We start from the raw sequence: 18,525 nt of genomic DNA on the forward strand, positions 1-18,525 counted from the left end.
ATAAAACCCGAGGAAGGAAGGATTTGGGGGCCAGCTGATGGCCACGTGGTTCGCGTGGGCCAGCACTGCAGATTGTGCAGCACGCACTGCGTTCTGGCACGCGCTGATGATTTGCATTTGTATAGAAGACCGTGACAATAGAGGAGCTTCTGTGCTTACAATGGGGCAGTTTTATGGCCAGCCTCTACTCCACAGATGGCATCATCCACCTGCCCTTTCTCTGCTGCTGAGAGGGAGGAGGGGAGCTTCACACTTTCGCCATTCTGCTACTTAGATTCTATCAGAAAAGTATAAAATGAAGGAAAAGGCATTAGAAGTTTGTTTGGAGTTCAAAAAATGTTTTAGTAAAGTTCACAAAGACGTTTGTGGGGCTAAAAGTGTCCATAAGTAACCTTTGCAAAGATTTCCGAGTAGCTATATGCGCATTTTACTTCAGTTTGTAGTTTATTATGAGTACATGTAAAAAGACAGGTGCACGATGTGTCACTGCAACTTGAATCATATGCTGTGTTTTGAGTGCGTTGCACCAAAGTGCTGCAGAGTAATCAAACGCTTTCTGTAATATAATTAAGCAATTTTTAGCTTGCAGGGCAAGCTGCTGTGTGCGTGCAGCCGGGGGCGTGAGTGGCTCGATGACCCCCATCAATCTGCCACGAGCCGGAGTGTGACAATAGCATTATCATACCAATACACCATTCAGCTTTAGCCAATCAGGGCACAGAGCTTTCACTGCGCCGCACGAGCTGCAGGGTATAAAAGAGGGTGACTGCGGCTGTGAAAGCACTCTGCTCTCTCTGCGGATTTACTCTTCAGACTTTCTCGAGCTTTTCCACAGCGGAATATCCTCACAGCCTTCATCATGACTTTTGAGGAGGTCCTGATCCAGAAACCCACCGAGCATGCTCAGTGCGCCGGCACTGCCCTCGAGGAGGTCCTGGTGACCGCCAAAGACAACGACTCCCTCACCGTTGGTGTCTACGAGTGCGCAAAAGTTATGAACCTGTAAGTATGAGACTGCTGGGAAGATAAAGTTTACTACGTGTAAACTCATTTAAACGCTGATTTATTCGGTTGTGGGTAGAATCTCATGGATTTTGTTCTTTAATGTCCCCACAGAGACCCGGACAGTGTGTCTTTCTGCGTCCTGGCCATGGATGAGGAGTTTGAGTGTGACATCGCCCTCCAGATCCACTTCACCCTCATCCAGTCCTTCTGCTTCGACAACGACATCAGCATCGTCAGAGTGAGCGACATGCAGCGTCTGGTGGAGATTGTTGGGGACAAGGCGGAACAGTTTGAAGATGCACACTGCGTCCTCATCACGGTATGTAGAGCTCAGTAGCAGCACTGTGAAGAATTTCAAGGCTGATTTTTTTTTTTTTTTTTTTTGTGCTTTCTAAAAAGAAACGTGCGACTAAATCTGCTTTCCTCTTCCTGTTTGATCAGAATCCGGCTGACGGGTCTTGGGAGGACCCCGCTCTGGAGAAGCTGCACCTGTTCTGTGAGGAGAGCAGGCGTCTGAACGACTGGGTTCCTGAGATCAGCCTCCCCGAGCGCTGATCTGGGACCTGCTCCTCACTCGCTCAGATGCTGCAAAGCTTCTTATCTGGAAATACTCATCCTGATGGACAGGATGACCCTGTTTCTGCTCATCCCTGGATACTCCTGAGGAGGATTCCCGTCCAGGCAGCACGGCGCCGGCCCGAGGGGCCCCCGTGAACAGTCGCCTCTTGTCCCGTCCATGCCAAGATGACTCTCATTCTTTATGTGAATGAGGTCGGGCATGCCACAAGAGCGACGCATCGACCCTCATTCTTTGTGCGGATGAGGTTTGGAGAGGAAGGAGAAGCGAGTTCTGCGTCCTGTGGTTCCACAGAGCAAATGTCGCACGTTGAAGCACGCGCAGCAGGAGAAGAAGCGGTGCTGAGAGAGAGGCCTTCTTAGAAAGGGACTTTTTAAGGATGTCCTCTTCGCTGAGCAACATGACATCAGTTGCAGTCAGCGGAAATGTTTCCCACTTTCCAGAATTGTCTTAATTCTCTAAAGGTTTCACTTTAGAAATTTAATAATGACAAAATATTCTAAAACATATATAGAAAACAACAAAATGTCTATATTCTAAAGGTTTCACTTTAGAAAATGGCTCAATTAACTTAACGTCATGAGAATTTGTTAGATTATCCTATAAATATTTTACTATGTAGCCTGTAGTGAAAACAAAAAGAAAATAAAATTTGACTTAATGTGTTTGATCTTTTTGAGGCAATGCTGGAAACTAACTTGGTGTTAACTTATCAGCTGTTTCAAACATTATTGGAAGCTGTAAGTGGAAAATACTCAATAAAACTTGAAAGATGAATTTTGCGTTGTGTTTTCACTTGCAGTTGCAAAACTCTGTTTTTTGTGCTTGTTCGGGGTGTTTAGAGGGAGGAGGGCTGAAACTAACACAAGCTTTAAACTCCCTTTGGGTGGAGAGACCGATACGGCCTGACATCTGAGGGAGGAGGGGGCAAACACATTCAGGCCCTCCTCCTCCAGACTTCATCTGCATATGTATGGCGCAGAGCACAATAGCGGGGCTCCAGGCCTGTCAGCTCCAGCGGTCCGAACAGAGTGCCTATTGTTTAGCCCGCAGATGTCTTCCCTGGCCACGCCGCGCCATCTGCTGCTTCCTGCAGGTTGGGGTCGGACAGGGCAGGGCTGGGAGGAGTCGGAGGGGTTAGTCAGTACAGTGCTGCAGGGGGGCTGAGTGAGGTCTGGCTGGTTTGGGCCAGTTTTGGGGAGAAGAGAGGGTGGGGGTCCTGACTATCTGTGGTATCCTGCCAGCTGCTGTCGGGACTATTATTTACTGGCAGGCACTTGGTGAAACTTTGGTAAACACAGCACAAAGACAGGAGATCAGCTGTGTTTGGGTGCAGCAGCAGAACCACCTGCTCTGCCTTTAAAATGAAATCTGCATCAGGCACCGCTCCTTACTTTAGTTACACTTTCGTGAACAGGGTATAAGCCTTGTCTTTCATTTAATGTACGGAGCAGTGCAATAGAGTCCCATTCTCTCTCTCTCTTTTTACAGCTTTTATATTGTCTGTTGGGCTTTAGAAAAAAATTTTTTTTATGTGTTTAAATATTGCTAAAAAGTAATAATAAATGAATGAAAACACACATTCCTTCATTGATTACTACCTTTGTTTAATTTCATTAGGCACTTCCATGTTTATTTAACATTTAGGGTATTCCAAACAGTGCAGAAGGTGACTGGGGCATTGCTGCAGGTTGACACCTGAGTTGCATTAGGAGGAGTGAAACAAATTGATCAAAAGCTAAAAACTGTAAAAGCTACAAGTCATTTAAAAATGTTCCTGTTTGTTGCAAGTTGATATAAAATAAGTCTGTGCAAAAGCAGTGCTTTATTATGAAAGCACACATAACTTGGAGGTGTGCCTGAGGCCCCTGTAGGCCCGGAGCCCCTCCCTCTTGGGGTCTCTCACCATCCCTCGGACTACTGGGGGAGAGTCGCAGCCCTTCTTCTTCTGGGCCTGGTGAAGCAGGATGCGGTAGACCCCGGTGACAGGACTCCGGCTGTCTTTCAGCGGATTGTTTTGCAGGTGCTCTGCGGTAAAGCCAAGCTTCTCCAGCGAGCTTCTGACCTCCTCCACTTCCTCTTCCAGGCTGGTGTTCTCCGAGACCATCAGGCTCCGCAGGGTGGTCATTGAGTCGGAAGGGAGAAACGACCAGGGGAACTCCACAGGTAAGAGCCAATCACAACCCAGCATCTGGTCGATAGCATATCGTTCGCTGGGGACCAGCTTCAAGATGCCTTTTATGAGCCTCTGACAGGGGCCTGGCACCCAGGGGGGGATGGTGTAATTGCCTTCAATGACGCAGCGCCGCAGCTTGCCCATGGTTTCGGCACGGAACGGCATGGTGCCCGTCACCATGAAGAAAAGCAGGACTCCCATTGCCCAAACATCTACCGGAGGCCCCAGGTAGGACTCATCCCTGAAGAGCTCTGGGGCTGCGTAGGGCGGCGAGCCACAGAAGGTGTCCAGGGCATTGTTGCAGTTTGACATCTGCGTGCTGAATCCAAAGTCAGCCACCTTCACGCAGCCGTCGATGGTGAACAGGACATTCTCTGCTTTCAGGTCCCGGTGGATGATGTTGATGCTGTGCTGCAGAGCAAAACATAAAGAGATGGTTGGAATTTCAAACTGTAAAGTAAATGTGAGGTTAGACTTTCACTATTAAAGTCGCATCTGTTAAAAGGCTTTTGGGAATTTAGATGTACAGCTGGATGGCTGTAATGAATTATGATTTTAATGGTGACCAGTTCAGTGACCGCACAACTTTAACATTGTTTTGGAACACAAAAAAGTGCTCTAATCTAATCTAAAGTGAAAATTAAAATATTCACTCCAATGGTTTAGATAACTGGGTCAGCACAAAGGCTTGTTTATAATCATGTTTTTGCATGTTTTTGATGTATGTCTCCATTCTCCATTCCAAGATTTCATCTAACGGACCCTATTTTCATTCTTCTAATGCAACCTGACTATAAGAGTTGAGTGTGAGTCAATAAAATAATATCTTATACAATAAGATAAGGAAAGAACCCTTTTATGAATAAATATGAGATCTATATTGGATCTTCGTCAGGTCTTCATCAGGATTGTCCTGCAGAGAAAAAAATTGGGGCTTGCCAAAGAGGTTTTATTCTTTCCCTAAAAGAAAATCACCAAGACTGAAATAAAAATATTAAGCAGGATTTTATTTACTGAAGCATAAAGTGCATCGAGTATTTCATGGCCAAAAATAACAGTACATTTCCTCATGTAAGGTAGCACAGACTTGATGACACTGTCATGATCCTGGATATTTGACCCAGTGCTTCTGGCTTTAGACTCTTTGTTGTAGTTCTTTCAGTTTTTTGCGTTCTTTACAGTTATCCCCCGGATGGTTTCCAGTTTCCTGGCAATGTCAGATGTTCCTTTGTTTGATTACTTCTTGTTTTATTTTGCTAGTCTCTTGTCTCCTGTGTGTTTAGTTTTGATTCCTCTTTATGTCATTAGTTTGATTCTGTCCACCTCTCTTTATTTTTCCAGCCATGTTCTTTATCTATAATTACCCACCTGGTGTGTGTGTATTTAAGCCCTGACTTTGTCATCAGGTCTTTGTTGTGTCATTCTGGTTTTTCCCTGGTGAATGTCCTGACTTTTAACCTTTGTTAGTGTGCTGATGTATGTAAACACATCTTACAATACATACATGTCATGAGGGGTTATGTTTTTATTAAAATACCTAATATAATAAATGCATAATGATAAACTAAAATGAACCGTGAAGCTGATGAAAATGAACCAAAACAAGCAAACTCACACTAGAAATTTACCAAATAAAAGAAAAGATAAAATTTCAAATAATTTTTTAAAATGGGTAAAATTATAACAGCTCTGTGTCAGACATGGTGGGATTAACTGTTAGCTGATCTTTGACCTGCCAGCTTCTCAGTAAAAATCCAGTTTGTGTTCCTGTGTGAACAGGGCAGGTTATAATCTGGCTTATTCACAGCGAGCCAGCGTCTGTCATGTGTCCTGCCTCCTGCACGCTCTACCCAGGCAGCTCCCTCACCTTCAAACCAAACAGAGGACTGCCAGCAGCCATGACACATCTGAAGCAGATGACATCTTGTGTGTGTCTCACATGTGAGAAGGTGTGACTTCACTGAGCACATAACTAAACTGCATGATGGGAAACACAAGCAGCATCTTGCTCTGAAAGCTTTCAACATCACTGACCATATGTTTGATGGCAGAGAGGATCTGGGCGAAGGTGATCTTGCTGGCATTGTCTGACACTTTTCCCTCGCTGCATATCCTGCTGTGGAGGTCTCCTCCTCCTGCGTACTCCAGCACCAGGTGGAGGCGTCTCGGCGTTTCCACGACCTCGTACAAACGGATCACATTTGGGTGGTGCAGGGCCTCCATGCTGCTGATCTCCCTGGAGAGAAGACGCTGGGCTTCAGCATCCAGCCTCGTCCTATCCAGGATCTTCAGAGCCACTTTGTCTGTGAAAGATTGGACAGAATGATCGTGTCATGGTAACATAACTCCAGAGAAGGTGTCCATGACATCAGAGGCTGAAAGTCGAACAGAAACTGCAAGCTTACACAGAAACCAGAGTACTTTTGCATTGCATGGAGATACATGGAGAGAGTAGCTCAATGAATCTGGGAAAAAAAAGTTTTTAACTAAAGAAGTGACTGCGAGCAGAATTCTTTTATTAAATTTATAACATATAAAAAGATGGTGTTAATTATTAAGTAATGATCAAAAAGTTAATAAAGGGTTAGCTTGCTGAAGGTAAACCTGAAATCCCAATGTTTGAAATTGTTTAGCTTAAAGCAGGATAAGATGAAAAAGGACTGGCATCACCAGAACAGCATGTTTATATTATATAATATATAATCAGCTGCAGTTGACTGATCCTTTAATTAATTTATCCAGATGAACCACCAGATATCAGCTGCTTTTCAAACTTGACTCCTTGGAATAGAAAAACTTTAACCAGGTGCATAGTGGAAGGCAACCTGTCTTTGAACATTTGCAGACCAACACAAATGGCAATCAGTCTCAGACAGATTGGCAACTGTTTGCAAATAACTGCCATCTAATTTATAAAAAAATTGCTAACATGTTTCAACCAATATGAGTCGGTCTTAGGCAACAATAAGTACAACTCAGCTGCGACATGTCTCTTTGCAATGGCAGACTTTTCTCAACTGTTTGTCAGCTGGTTGTATTCTGGTTATATTCCTATGTAAAAGCAGGTCATTCCAAGCACTTATGCCATTTAGCAGTTTAAATATCTGAATTTCTGTTTCAAATCTACGAGATTCTGGCTAGAATCAAAATAATTCATGTGAATTTCTGTGGATGAAGATGGCAACAGATTTGCAATCTTCACAGTTAAATGTTGTATTATCACAAACAAAATGACATGTAATTGTCAGTTTGACCCCATTCAATTCCCAATCGACAGGGGACTGATTGTTTTATTCCCATTGCCCTTCCTTCTTATTGCTTCCCATTGCAAGTTGCTTTGAAGATGGCAACTAACTGCGAGTGGTCACAGACCTGGCCATTTGAAAGGCAACAATTTTGCAGTAACCTGTTTTCTCTAGCAGTTCTTGTGGTTCTAGTGGTTCAACCAGCATTAGCAGTTTTAAGTCATTGGATTTGTGCTTAAATGTTGAAGGTATTTATAATGATACAATCTGTTTGTGCTTTGCAAATGTGAAAATCTCCTCAGCTTAACTTTGCTGTATGTTGAATGTGTTTGTGGTGGACTGTTTTGCAACACATTCAAAGAGAAGCTATCTCAAGCTATGTGAATAATTGGATCTTTTCAGGTCAGATTTCTGCCACCTGTCCTGAAACGACTCAACACATCAGGTTTGGAATCAGGTTGCAGCTGTTCTGCTGCTGTATTTCAGTAATTTCTCCTTTTAACTGAGCAACTAATCAGCATCTGGTGCATTGGAAGATTTATAGATGAGTTTTAAATTTGGAAACTGTGTTGCATAAAATTGCTCATTATTGCATGAGCTGTGTTTGGTTCTCAGTTTCAGGCCCGTCAAACATCAGACCTGTGTAGTCTTTAAAAAAGGTTTTCAAGTGTTGTCAACAAAGGGCTGCAACCAGTTTAAACCTTGCATATCCACACTCTATTCAAGCTCTGCTTTGAGAGGGTTGAGTCTGAGACAGAGGCAAAGGAAGCAAAGGTAAAATATAAGTGAAGATTATCTTGAAGATTCAGAATATCCATCTACCTCTCGTCAGAGCGTGGAAAGCCAGTTTGACCCTGGAGAAGGTCCCGTAGCCGATCTCCCCGCGGACCATATAGAATCCAATTCTGCGCCCTATGATCAGCTCCTTGATGGTCTGCTCGTCCTTGCACATATCTCTGGTGAGCTTCTCCAGGGGAGTGAGGTTGTCTGTCTCCTCATCCTCAGGCCCAGCATCAGAGCTGTCCGTCAGGCTGTAGAGGCTGTGGTGGAGCCTGGCGCTCGCCACCTGGTACTGGCCTCCAGGCATTTCTGCAGCAGGCTGAAGATAGTGGTGGAGTCATTAACAGTCCATCTTATGTAAGTTACAGTACAGAGGAGCATATAGAAGTAAACTAGAGGGACAAAGGTGTTGTTTTTTACTTGATTCCTGATATTCTCTATAAATTTCCCCAAAAGAACCACTATTAAGTTTCGACACTTATTTCACTGAAATCAAATCGCTCAAGTAAAACATTAATTAAATCTGCAAAGTATACATGTTTTATACTGTTTTAGAAGCCTAGTAGTGAAATGGTTGCAATAAAACAGTAACACACACAAATAACTACAATGAGAAATTTTCTTACCAAGTTTCTGCATCAAACCATGGCTGCAGAGCCCCTTGCAAATGATATTTAAAAAGGGGGTTATTTTTTCTGTACAGAACCCTAAAAAATGTCTTCAGAGCAGCGTTGTCATGGCCTCGCTCTCTTCTCAGTCCTCTAAATCAGATGACTACGCACTCATGGAAAATCACATGCAAGGCAGCATGGTAGGGGGAGCGTCACAACGATTAGTAAAGTGTTCAGTCAGTGTGGGCATCTCTGGCCACACCCCTTACCTTTGCTTATCTTCTGCCTCTTTTCATGTCCAAGAAACGAAAGCTTAAGATGATGTCATGACCTCTAATCCTGCTTTAATCTGAGTCTGCCCCAGTCCTTTCATACAGCTAACATCAATTCAAACATCAAAAAAGGGGCCATAAAACAGATATGCACAAATAAGTTGTTTTTAGAGTTTATATGATCAGAATGCGGATTTCATGTCTAACATAATACACCTGTGCAACTGACATCCATGTGCTATCTAGGTAAAGTTGATCTCTTGGATTTTGTGAAGATGAAATGTTATGCAACGGCATTAGCAAATGTTCCCATAGAGATTAGCTCTCTGTCCCCTTTAGATGCTGGCAGAACAGCACAGATAACGAGATTAGAAAGGTCAACGCCTCAGCAGGCATGAGCATCTTCATTCAGGTATGTCATCCCTGTGTAGAGTAGTGGAAGGACATTAATCAGCAGACAGCAGTCAAACACCATGCAAATGTACAAAATCATAATTATTATACACACTGCTCAAAAACCCCCCCCAAAAAACAACACTGCCAAAAATAAATCATGCTGGATATTTATACTGATATGTGCTGGGTAACATGTTAGGAATAAAAGGATAAATAATCAGCCTGCAGAGGGCTGAATTCAAAAACACCCTGGAAGTCAAAGTGAAAATGATGCAGCAGGCGAGTGGATATATGAACGTGTGAAGTTTTATTTTTACTGTGCAAAAGATGGAATCGTGACACTAAGGGCTAAGGCTAACATAAAAGCTAGTAGCAAATAATCTCCATCCAACCAGCCAAAGCTTGATTTCCAGCAGTTAATCGAAGCAGTGCTGAGCAGACAGGCTTGTAGCACTGTAGCCTACCTGTAACTGTTTCCACGTGTAAACCGCTGTGAAGTGCTCTTACAGCTCATTTTCACCAACTTTGTTATTGGCTTTGTGTTACTACTTAATGCTTTCTTTTTTAAAGAAGCTGACAATATGTCACACTGACAACACCCATGCTGTTCACACAATGATACAGGAAGTATAAATTGCTGTATCATCTACTTTATTCTAAACAGAGCTGCAATTTATAAAAGAAAAAGAAGAAAAGATTTGAAACAGAGGAGCTGTGCCCGATGTTTCACTGGATCAACTGAAGTTTTTTTAATACACATTTTCTTACACAGTCTATGATACACACAAAACATTAGCTTATGGCAAGACACTCTGCTAGTTGAAGATTTCTGTCAATTAATAATGCTCAGAACAATAAACCACAGAGAAAATGCATCTATATGAACACAAAGAGAACTCAGTGTGAATTACAAGAACCTTGAAAAAAGGGGGATAAGTACTATTAATGATTTCTTTGAATGAAAACAGATAAACAGATTTACATCCTTGAATCAGACTGCCCTTTCAGCCAATTCATTCACAATCGCACTACTCCACCTACACTCTCTCACTCCATCCTTCCCTGCAGGCGTCTAATTGGATTAAATCCTTAGACAGGAACACAGCATGTGTTTGTACTTTCTTTACACTGGTCACTTGCAAGAAGAGCACTGGATTTGCAGTCAAATCTAGTCACACTGCACAAGCACCAAGTAAATGTCCTGTTGAATATGTAAGATTGGAAATTTCAGAATGCTCTATGGGAATCATGCACGTCCACTGGCAGGTCAGCAGCTCGTTAGCCTCTAAACAAGTTAAATCTTTCTTCTCTTTGGACGGCCGTCCAGGATGCTGCTGGCACGCTGATTCTCTTCCAGCTCTTTGATTCTCTGACGCAGGGCAAAAATCTCTTTGTTCTTTTCCTCCTGGAAAAACTGCAGCTTCTGAGAAAAACATAAAAAGACATACAACACACTTCTGAAAACACAAAATCACTGCTGACCTATAAAACACTCCCTGTAAATACTAGCTTCTATTCTTCAGATTAATGCCAGGTAAACGAGTTTAAATGAAAAATCTAGTCTGCCATGTGCTTTGCACTGAGTGGCTGCTGAAGCTGATGGATATTTTCATTGCTGTTCATGATTTCATGCCTTTTGAAATTATTTTCTTATTCAATCATTTAAAGCCCAAAATGTAAGAAAACACATAACTGAACGGTTTTCCCCCCTAATGAAATAAATTTTGAAATCATAATAATGAAAATTTTGGTTAGCAGTTTTCAACAAAACACACAAAACCCTGTCTGGGATTTATGAGATACCAAAAATAACCCAAGCATTAGACATTTTTTCTGTAATATAAAATGAGCAACCAACTACCCCACTTGAAGGAATGTTTTTGCTAAGTGGCTAAGTACACTCACTGACTAGTTTACGGAGTACATCTACTGGTTATTGCACATATCTGACGTGCCAAACACATGGGAGCACCTCAGTGCATTTTAGCAATGTACACACAGTCAAGATGACTTCCTTAAGTTCAAACCAAGCACCAGAATGACTCAGAAAGGTCATTTAAGTGAATTTGAATATTGGATGGTTATATCTAGTGTGCATTTTCTGTATTCAACCAAGGCAGAAGCGCATCTCTGAATGTAGATGGAGGACGGTGACACAAGGTGACACCGCTGCCATCTAAGAACAGGAACCTGTGGCTACAGTTCACAGGGGCTCCCCAAAACTGAGCAATGGAAGATTGGAAAAATGCCTGGTGTGATGAGTATTGCTCATACCAAACTGGTATACCTAAGAAAGTGGACAGCTAGTGTTAACCTGAAGGAGGTGTTTGTGACAGTCAGCATCAAGATTAACTGTGGTGCAGTTCATTTATAGCAATGAACCTAAAGTTGCCATTTCACTTCTTGGAGTTTAATTTATGCTTCAAAAATGATCCAGCTGACACTTTCGGGGTAAAGACATGCCCATGTTGAAAGCTGAGTGGTCAAATAAGACTAGAAAAGCAACGTATACAGGCAGTCAGCCTACCATTTAAGTGGGAATTTATGTCTGTTAAAACATTACAAAGGCTGATAAAGCTGACACAGCATACCGGGAAGTAGCTTGATGACTTAAAACGTGTAGACTAACAAGATAAGCTTTCTAGTTAAGACTTAATGGACTTTGCTCTACTCTTAGTTGTAGTTTCTATAAGAAGGATACATCAGTACATCAGTAACAGTTACACGCATGGTGTTTACTCACCTGTGCTTTTGGAATACGGTAAATCACACCAAAACACTCAGTTACAGATTGACAACAGTTTAAACAAGGGGGTGTAACAGGTTCTGTGTGGGCTGCTTACCCTTTTAAAGATACTCTGAGGAAGGTTTGGGCCATGTTGCTGCTGCTGCTGTTGGCTCCACTGAGCTGAACTCTGAACTCTCGCTAACTTTGCACCAAACTGCCAAAAACACACAGAGCAAAACAATGAGCTTGTAACTGAAACTAGACACTCAAATCCAAAGCGAGTTTATTCTGATTTCAAAGATTTAGACTCCTGCTCCTGCCTGTGTTCTTAATATTATTCATTAAAATCACACACAATTTAAACCTGATTATTAAACATCATAAATATATTAAAAGCAATGACAGATATTTATGTAGATCTATGTTAATCAAATTAAGTATGATGGTTACAATTTGAATTATGTTATTTTACCTCCATCTGTAACTTGAGTAGCTCGTTCTGACTCTCCTTTTCCTGATCTTTTAGTCTCTTCTTCATGTCCTCTACATCCAGATCCTTTTTCTCCAGCAGCTTCTTACATTCAGCATCTTTAGCTTCCACTGAATAAAACAAACCACAGGCAGATTTCTCTGATTTTGTCAGTAAAAAACTGATGTAAAGTAAGGAAACTTCAACAGATCTGTTGTTAGCTGTCCGTGTTGTGCAATAGGACTCAAGGACCATAAATTATATAAATAATGTGTCAGTATTCCCTGAAACATTGCATAACATCACCACTCTCACTTATTCTGAATCTTACAACCCCCTCATGCACTCAATGGAGTGTGCTCCCATTATGCATATAAGAGCTCAAGGCTGTCAAATTGTGAGATAATTTGCTTGATGCTTTGTCTCACTCTGTCTACAGCCATAAAAAGCAATCAATCAACAAAACAAGTGCACGTGTTCACAAAAACATTTTTTAGAATCAACAAAACTAAAGATTTCCTGCAAATCTGAGCAAACTGTAAGTTGTTTGATGCCTTTAACAGTTTCTGCAGAGCTTCCTGATCAGAGTAGCAAGCATGTAGCTAAATAAGAGGGAGAAGCAAACCCTCTGCAGACTTTATTAAAGCTGCACTGAAATGTCTAAATGCAAATCATAAAAAGATAAACTATGAAAGGATTTTGCAAGCTGACAATGGTTTTTTTGTGTTGGTGTGTCTGCAGGCAATGCGATTTAGGTATCCCATTTATCAGACAGTGTTTGGAGCTCTTCCATCCTACTTGTTCTCATACATTTGTTGTAGCATGTCAGGGTGCAATGGGTTCATTGGACATGAACCAGTGTCTCAGTGCACTGAGCACTCTGTGAGGCCTTACACTGACTAAAATACTCCCTGTGGGCATCCTCCGCCTCCCTGCCACACTGCTGTCTTAGATCCTCTAGCGCCCTCTTGTGTCTCCCTTCTTCTGCTCTCATTTCTCTGACCAGCCGCTGAACTTCAGCTTTTCCAACCTGATAACAGCATACAAAGGCTGAAATTACTGCTGAGCAAAGTTTTAGCACAGGCTCCGACAGGCTCATACCCCTCAGATGTTTTCACTTCTAAAGATTTCCTCTCAACATACTGAAACCGAGTTTGATTGACAGCTCTGTCACTTGCAGGCATATTTTTGTATTTAGATAACATTGATACACTTATCATGATTTATTATTGTTATTATTACAATTAATCATTAAAGTTATAAATTTGGGTAAATCCAAGCATAGCTTCACTTGTTTCATACTTGGCAAAAGAGTGCACTACGAAGCATGTGTGACCTGGCCAGGCTTTCTTTGCCTCTAACAACAGCATCAATAAACGCTGTTGTTGAAGGCAAAGAAAGCCCATGGCTCCGAAGAGATGTAAAGAATATTTTAAGTTGTTGCAGCAAAATGAAACACTGGTGATCCAAATAATGCAGAAAGAAAACTCATAATCTTGTACAATTTGATTATTATTATTATTATATTTTACCCCTCTGTGCACTCTCAGTGATAGCTTCACTTTACACCTCTTAAACTTTAATCATGATATTTTTAACATCATATGCTAAGCATTAAGAAGTAAAAAGTAATTTCATTATTAAATATTCTGTGACAAAATAGGCTGATCAGTTCTCTAACCTGTCTGCTATTAGCTACAACAGCACAAGACCTGAAGCATTATGTTGCACTAAATGGGAAATTTCTTTACACTACTTGGCTCTAAGAAAAGTAATTTTTAAAACACTTGTACAAAAACAACGTTTAAATCTGAAACAAACCCAAAGCCTCTGTGAAAACACATTTATGTGCGTTCTGCATCATCTGCCGAATGCTCTATTGCAAATTTCTGGCACCCTGCTGCATTGCTGTTCACGACAAAAAAGAGAAATTGATTTATGACTTTTTGATAACATGGTGCAATCCCAACGAATACAACACCGCAGCAAACTTCTGCTTAGCCAAACACAACAGATTGACAGCCAAACATGTTAACATCATATTGTAACATCTATACTGGATATAATCCAGGAAAAGGCACCTTCCTGCCTCAAGGTGTCTTGCATAGAGGCAGCATCAAATACATCCAACAGCAAGACTGAACAAGACCTCCACATTACATGATCAAAAAAACCAAAGGAGAAAGTAAAATGTGCAGGTATAATTCTGTGTTTCTCACTTGACCAACTCTAGGAAAAGCTTTGTATCATTTCTACGATAGATGTTCATCAGTTTAACCTTCTCAAGGCAGGCGTTGCCGATTTGCAACAGTTGAGAACTAACAACCGGATTAACCCACATACATATTTTATGAGTTTTTTTTTACTCAGAAGTACCACTGCAGGACTTGGTTGTGCATTAGCAACAAAAAGTTTAATTTGAGCCCGAGAGGGTTAAGTTCCTTCACTCATCATAAACAGCTGAACAGGTTCTCAGACGTGCTCAGTCCTGTATGCTGAGGTGCTCAGACGTCACTAATGTCGGTCTTCGTGTTTCTAGCACCACCAAATTTATATAAAGTATTGAAAGTACTGAGCCTAGACTGCTTATGAAACACATGAGCACCACCACATAAACAAGATAAAGAAAGATTCGACCCAACAAGACATGATCTGCTTGTTAAATTTGTATTTTCAAAACTTTGAAAAGAAAAATCAAACACAGAGAGCATATTGGTGGTAAGACCATCTGTGGCAAACAAAAAGTGTCAACCTACAATGGTCTTTAAACCAAACTCGTTTTCATAACCTGAAAACTTACTCTGGATATGTGTTCAGCATATGTTATTATGGAGATTTAGCTAGGTAGAAACACTCTATGTACCTGATAAACCCTTTAGTTTTGCTTTGTAGCCTAACAGTTTAGGTCTAAGGAGCCAGAGTGATTACAGGAAACACCTGTTGCTTGCTCCTACTTCTGTTCGTACCTCTGCTGTTCTCTCATTCTGCTGTTTCAGATCTGCCATATCATTCTTGAGTCTCTCATTCTTCACTGAAACATGAAAAAGATGATATGGAGTCATTTTCAGTTGATTATCACCCTATCAAAAATATATAAAAATATAAAGGTTTTACATATCAAGACATAATAAAAATTATTTAGTCCTTATTTAGTGCACATTGCAGCAAATTCCCCCACAAAATCAGACCATGTAATGCTCAGAGAAACCGCAAACAACCCAGACAAGCCTTATTTTCACATTTCAAATGTTAAAGTTCGTGACATACAATCAGAAAAAGACTGAACGAGTATGGCTTGTTTGGAAGGGTTACCAGAACAACCCACATGATTTCTTGAACACTGGTTTTTGGACAGCCAAGACCAAAGTGAAGATGTCTGGCCATGATGTGTAGTGTCACATTTGGAGAGAACTAAACACAGCATCTCAATAGAAACACCTCATACCCACTTTAAGTACAGTGGTGGAGGGTTGATGATTTGGGCTTCCTCTCCAGCATACAGGACCAAATGTGCAGCCATCTCTGCGACAGCTAAAGTTTATCCAAAACTGGATATTGATATTAAAACCAGGCAGTGATCCTAGAAGAAAACAATTACTTCAAGTTCTTGCTACTAAAACCTGTTCTACAAACTGCACAGGGTGCACTTAGTCTTTAACACAACATTTCTGCATTCTGGTTTAGTTCTTAAATAAATAACAACACAATATAATATGTCACTAATATGTCACATGTTTAAACCTCATTTTAAGACCTGCTAAGAACTATTATATTATTATGTCCTGATATGTAAAACTTTAGAGCTGACATAGGGTACCTTTTTTTGCTGTATATATGTGTATGTGTGTTTGATATGTTATTAGAGATACCTCTGAGGTTGCACTGCTCCTGCAGAGTCTGCTGCAGTTTGTTCACTGTGAGAAGAAGGCTATCTTTTTCTGAAAGAGGTTCAGAAACAAAGTCTACTTTCATGCTCCAAATACATATATAAAACAGAAATTAATTTAATAATTTACAGAAAAAAATCCCCAAATATTTAAAATGTTTTTCTTCTGTAAAGTGAATCGCTACCAAATCCGGCTTGTTATTAATATCCGCCAGATGGTATTTTTCTATGACATATGTGGAGTTACAATGCTGGATACTGATATGAAATGTGGCTAAAATGTCAAATAATGAGATCAACAAGTTATAACATCTCACTTCATAAAGAGGATGAACCCAGGGCCTTCACCAAGGCCAGTATAAGCTGAATAACGATTATTTTTATATATGAATCATACAGCACTACTCCAGTAGGGCCCAATGAATGCAAAACCACCAGCAGAGGGAGATGTTATTAAACTGAATGATAGGTTTTGAGTTTTAACACTCACCCTCAATTAGGCTCTTCTCCTTGGTCTGGTAAAACTTCACCAGTCTATTAGCATCCTCCAACATGATCTCCAACATGCTGTTTCTGCCATTAACTTCAGTTATGTTCTGTTTAATAAAGATCCAGAGAAAATACTTTATTCCATATGGACACATATGCACATATATAATAAAACACAAACAGTCTCAGGTTTATTATAAAGTAAAATCCACATTTATTACAAATGTATGATGTATGTTCATTAGGATTAAGTTTATTTACAGTCTAATCCCTCTTTTACTTACTAGGTTTCCTTCTTATGTTTAAGTGACTAAGAGCAATAAAAAAACAACACAAGAAAAAAAGATAGCTGACATTAATAAAAACATTTGAAAGCCTTCCTGTAAAAGTTCATAGATAAACTCCTAGTCTAACAAAGAGGCAGAAAGTAAAAAAATGAGAAAGTAAATAGCAGATGAAGTTAGCCTATTAGCAAGTTAGCTGGCTAATAGGGCAATGTAAATTACTTTACCTGTTCTAGTTGACAAAACTCCTCCAGAAATTTCTCAAGATTAACGCAGTTTAACTTTGTCATATTTTAAGGCCGAGAGCAAGTCAGTATAGTATTGTCTTTATTATCTTCCCCATAAGTGATCTTAACATGACGCTAACAAAGACCCCAGCTCGTTTGGGCATACAGCTAGCTTACTAGCAGTGAAGCGGTTTCTCTGCAGTGCTATGATGATTTAATATTTAGTAAAATAAATAAATAAAAATCTGCAGTTTATATAAATTTCACATAAATTATTACCTTTAAGAGAAAAAAAAATGTATATGGTAACAGTTGTTACCATGTTCTATTTTTTTATTATTGTAAATAAAAAAATATATATATTGTGACTTGTCCCCAATTTAGAATTTTTTTGATATTTTATGATTTTGACTTACTCAGAAGTAACCCAAAAATCAAGATACTTAGTAGATTGTGGGTTTTTACCAATGGCCGTAGAGTCACTGGTTTTTACATAAATAATGCAGAAAAACAAAACACATTTTAGTTTATTAAGACACATAAAGTCAAAATCTGATTTTTTATTTCATTTATTTGACAATATTTTTAGATTATTGCAATAACCATACAAATTAACACTGTTCATATACCTTTAGCTTTTACATTGCATCAAATGCATATAAGCCAACCAGAAATAAAAAAACAAAAAAAACAAAAAAAAAAAACAGCAAAAGAATCAATGCACTATAAACACAAATACTCACTAAGCAAAATAATTTCAGTTCATATCGTTTTGGCTTTAGCTCTCAAAACTTTTCACAGTTTTTAAGAACACAATATGTGATAATATTAATATTAAACTAGCATCTTACATTGAGCTCCTGTTTATCCTGTCACACATAAATCATGCTTTATTATTCTTTTTTAGGAATCAATATGTTGACATACACTGAGCATTTTGAAAAGCACAGAACTGAATGCATTGAGTTTGCATTGAGGCAAAGTTGATCTGACAGATAAAAAAATGTCATTCAAAAAAAAAAAAAAAAAAAAATCAAAAAGAAGGTTATTTATTTGTTTCTTTTCAAATATTGTCTTTTCATATGTACAATATGCACAAGGACGTGGCGCCTTTAACATTAATACTGATTAAAATGTGAATCTGTAGCATAGAAGGTGTTGCTCGTTAAAATATTGCAGGGAATTGTACACCTGCAATCCATTTTTGTCCTTGTTTGGCTTACAGCACCAAATGACAAAACATTAGCAAAGATTTAAACAAAGGGGACCACCAGGGATGAAAGGAAATTAATTTTTTTACTAAATCTTATAAATGCAAATAAAATAAATACATGTATACTGGATGGTGCACTTCATAAGCAATCAATATTTACTTTTTTA

General features: G+C 39.9%; 3 protein-coding genes across 4 annotated transcripts; 1 reads left to right on the forward strand and 2 right to left on the reverse strand.

Annotated features, from left to right (window-relative positions):
- Positions 1-766: 766 nt before the first annotated feature.
- Positions 767-2,359, forward strand: gadd45gb.1 (growth arrest and DNA-damage-inducible, gamma b, tandem duplicate 1). The gene is made up of 3 exons (XM_040053258.1): positions 767-1,002; positions 1,117-1,324; positions 1,447-2,359. Exons 1-3 carry the CDS (start codon positions 860-862, stop codon positions 1,558-1,560), a joined length of 465 nt encoding a protein of 154 aa, XP_039909192.1. The 5' UTR covers positions 767-859; the 3' UTR covers positions 1,561-2,359.
- An 809-nt stretch (positions 2,360-3,168) lies between these two features.
- Positions 3,169-9,538, reverse strand: nim1kb (NIM1 serine/threonine protein kinase). The gene is made up of 4 exons (XM_040000935.1): positions 8,410-9,538; positions 7,826-8,102; positions 5,793-6,061; positions 3,169-4,169 (listed from the first exon to the last, which is right to left on the reverse strand). Exons 2-4 carry the CDS (start codon positions 8,088-8,090, stop codon positions 3,411-3,413), a joined length of 1,293 nt encoding a protein of 430 aa, XP_039856869.1. The 5' UTR covers positions 8,091-8,102; positions 8,410-9,538; the 3' UTR covers positions 3,169-3,410.
- A 158-nt stretch (positions 9,539-9,696) lies between these two features.
- Positions 9,697-17,429, reverse strand: LOC120714614 (coiled-coil domain-containing protein 152-like). 2 transcript variants are annotated; one of them, XM_040000937.1, is made up of 8 exons: positions 17,146-17,429; positions 16,636-16,741; positions 16,129-16,197; positions 15,226-15,290; positions 13,160-13,289; positions 12,263-12,390; positions 11,906-12,004; positions 9,697-10,485 (listed from the first exon to the last, which is right to left on the reverse strand). In XM_040000937.1, exons 1-8 carry the CDS (start codon positions 17,206-17,208, stop codon positions 10,357-10,359), a joined length of 789 nt encoding a protein of 262 aa, XP_039856871.1. In that variant the 5' UTR covers positions 17,209-17,429; the 3' UTR covers positions 9,697-10,356. The 2 variants fall into 2 exon arrangements, with proteins under 2 accessions (XP_039856871.1, XP_039856870.1); XM_040000936.1 differs by having other exon boundaries at positions 13,154-13,289; positions 17,146-17,426.
- Between the last annotated feature and the right edge of the window lie 1,096 nt (positions 17,430-18,525).

Source organism: Simochromis diagramma, unplaced genomic scaffold (genome assembly GCF_900408965.1).
Source record: "Simochromis diagramma unplaced genomic scaffold, fSimDia1.1 OVJJ01000596.1, whole genome shotgun sequence".
Taxonomy (NCBI): domain Eukaryota; kingdom Metazoa; phylum Chordata; class Actinopteri; order Cichliformes; family Cichlidae; genus Simochromis; species Simochromis diagramma.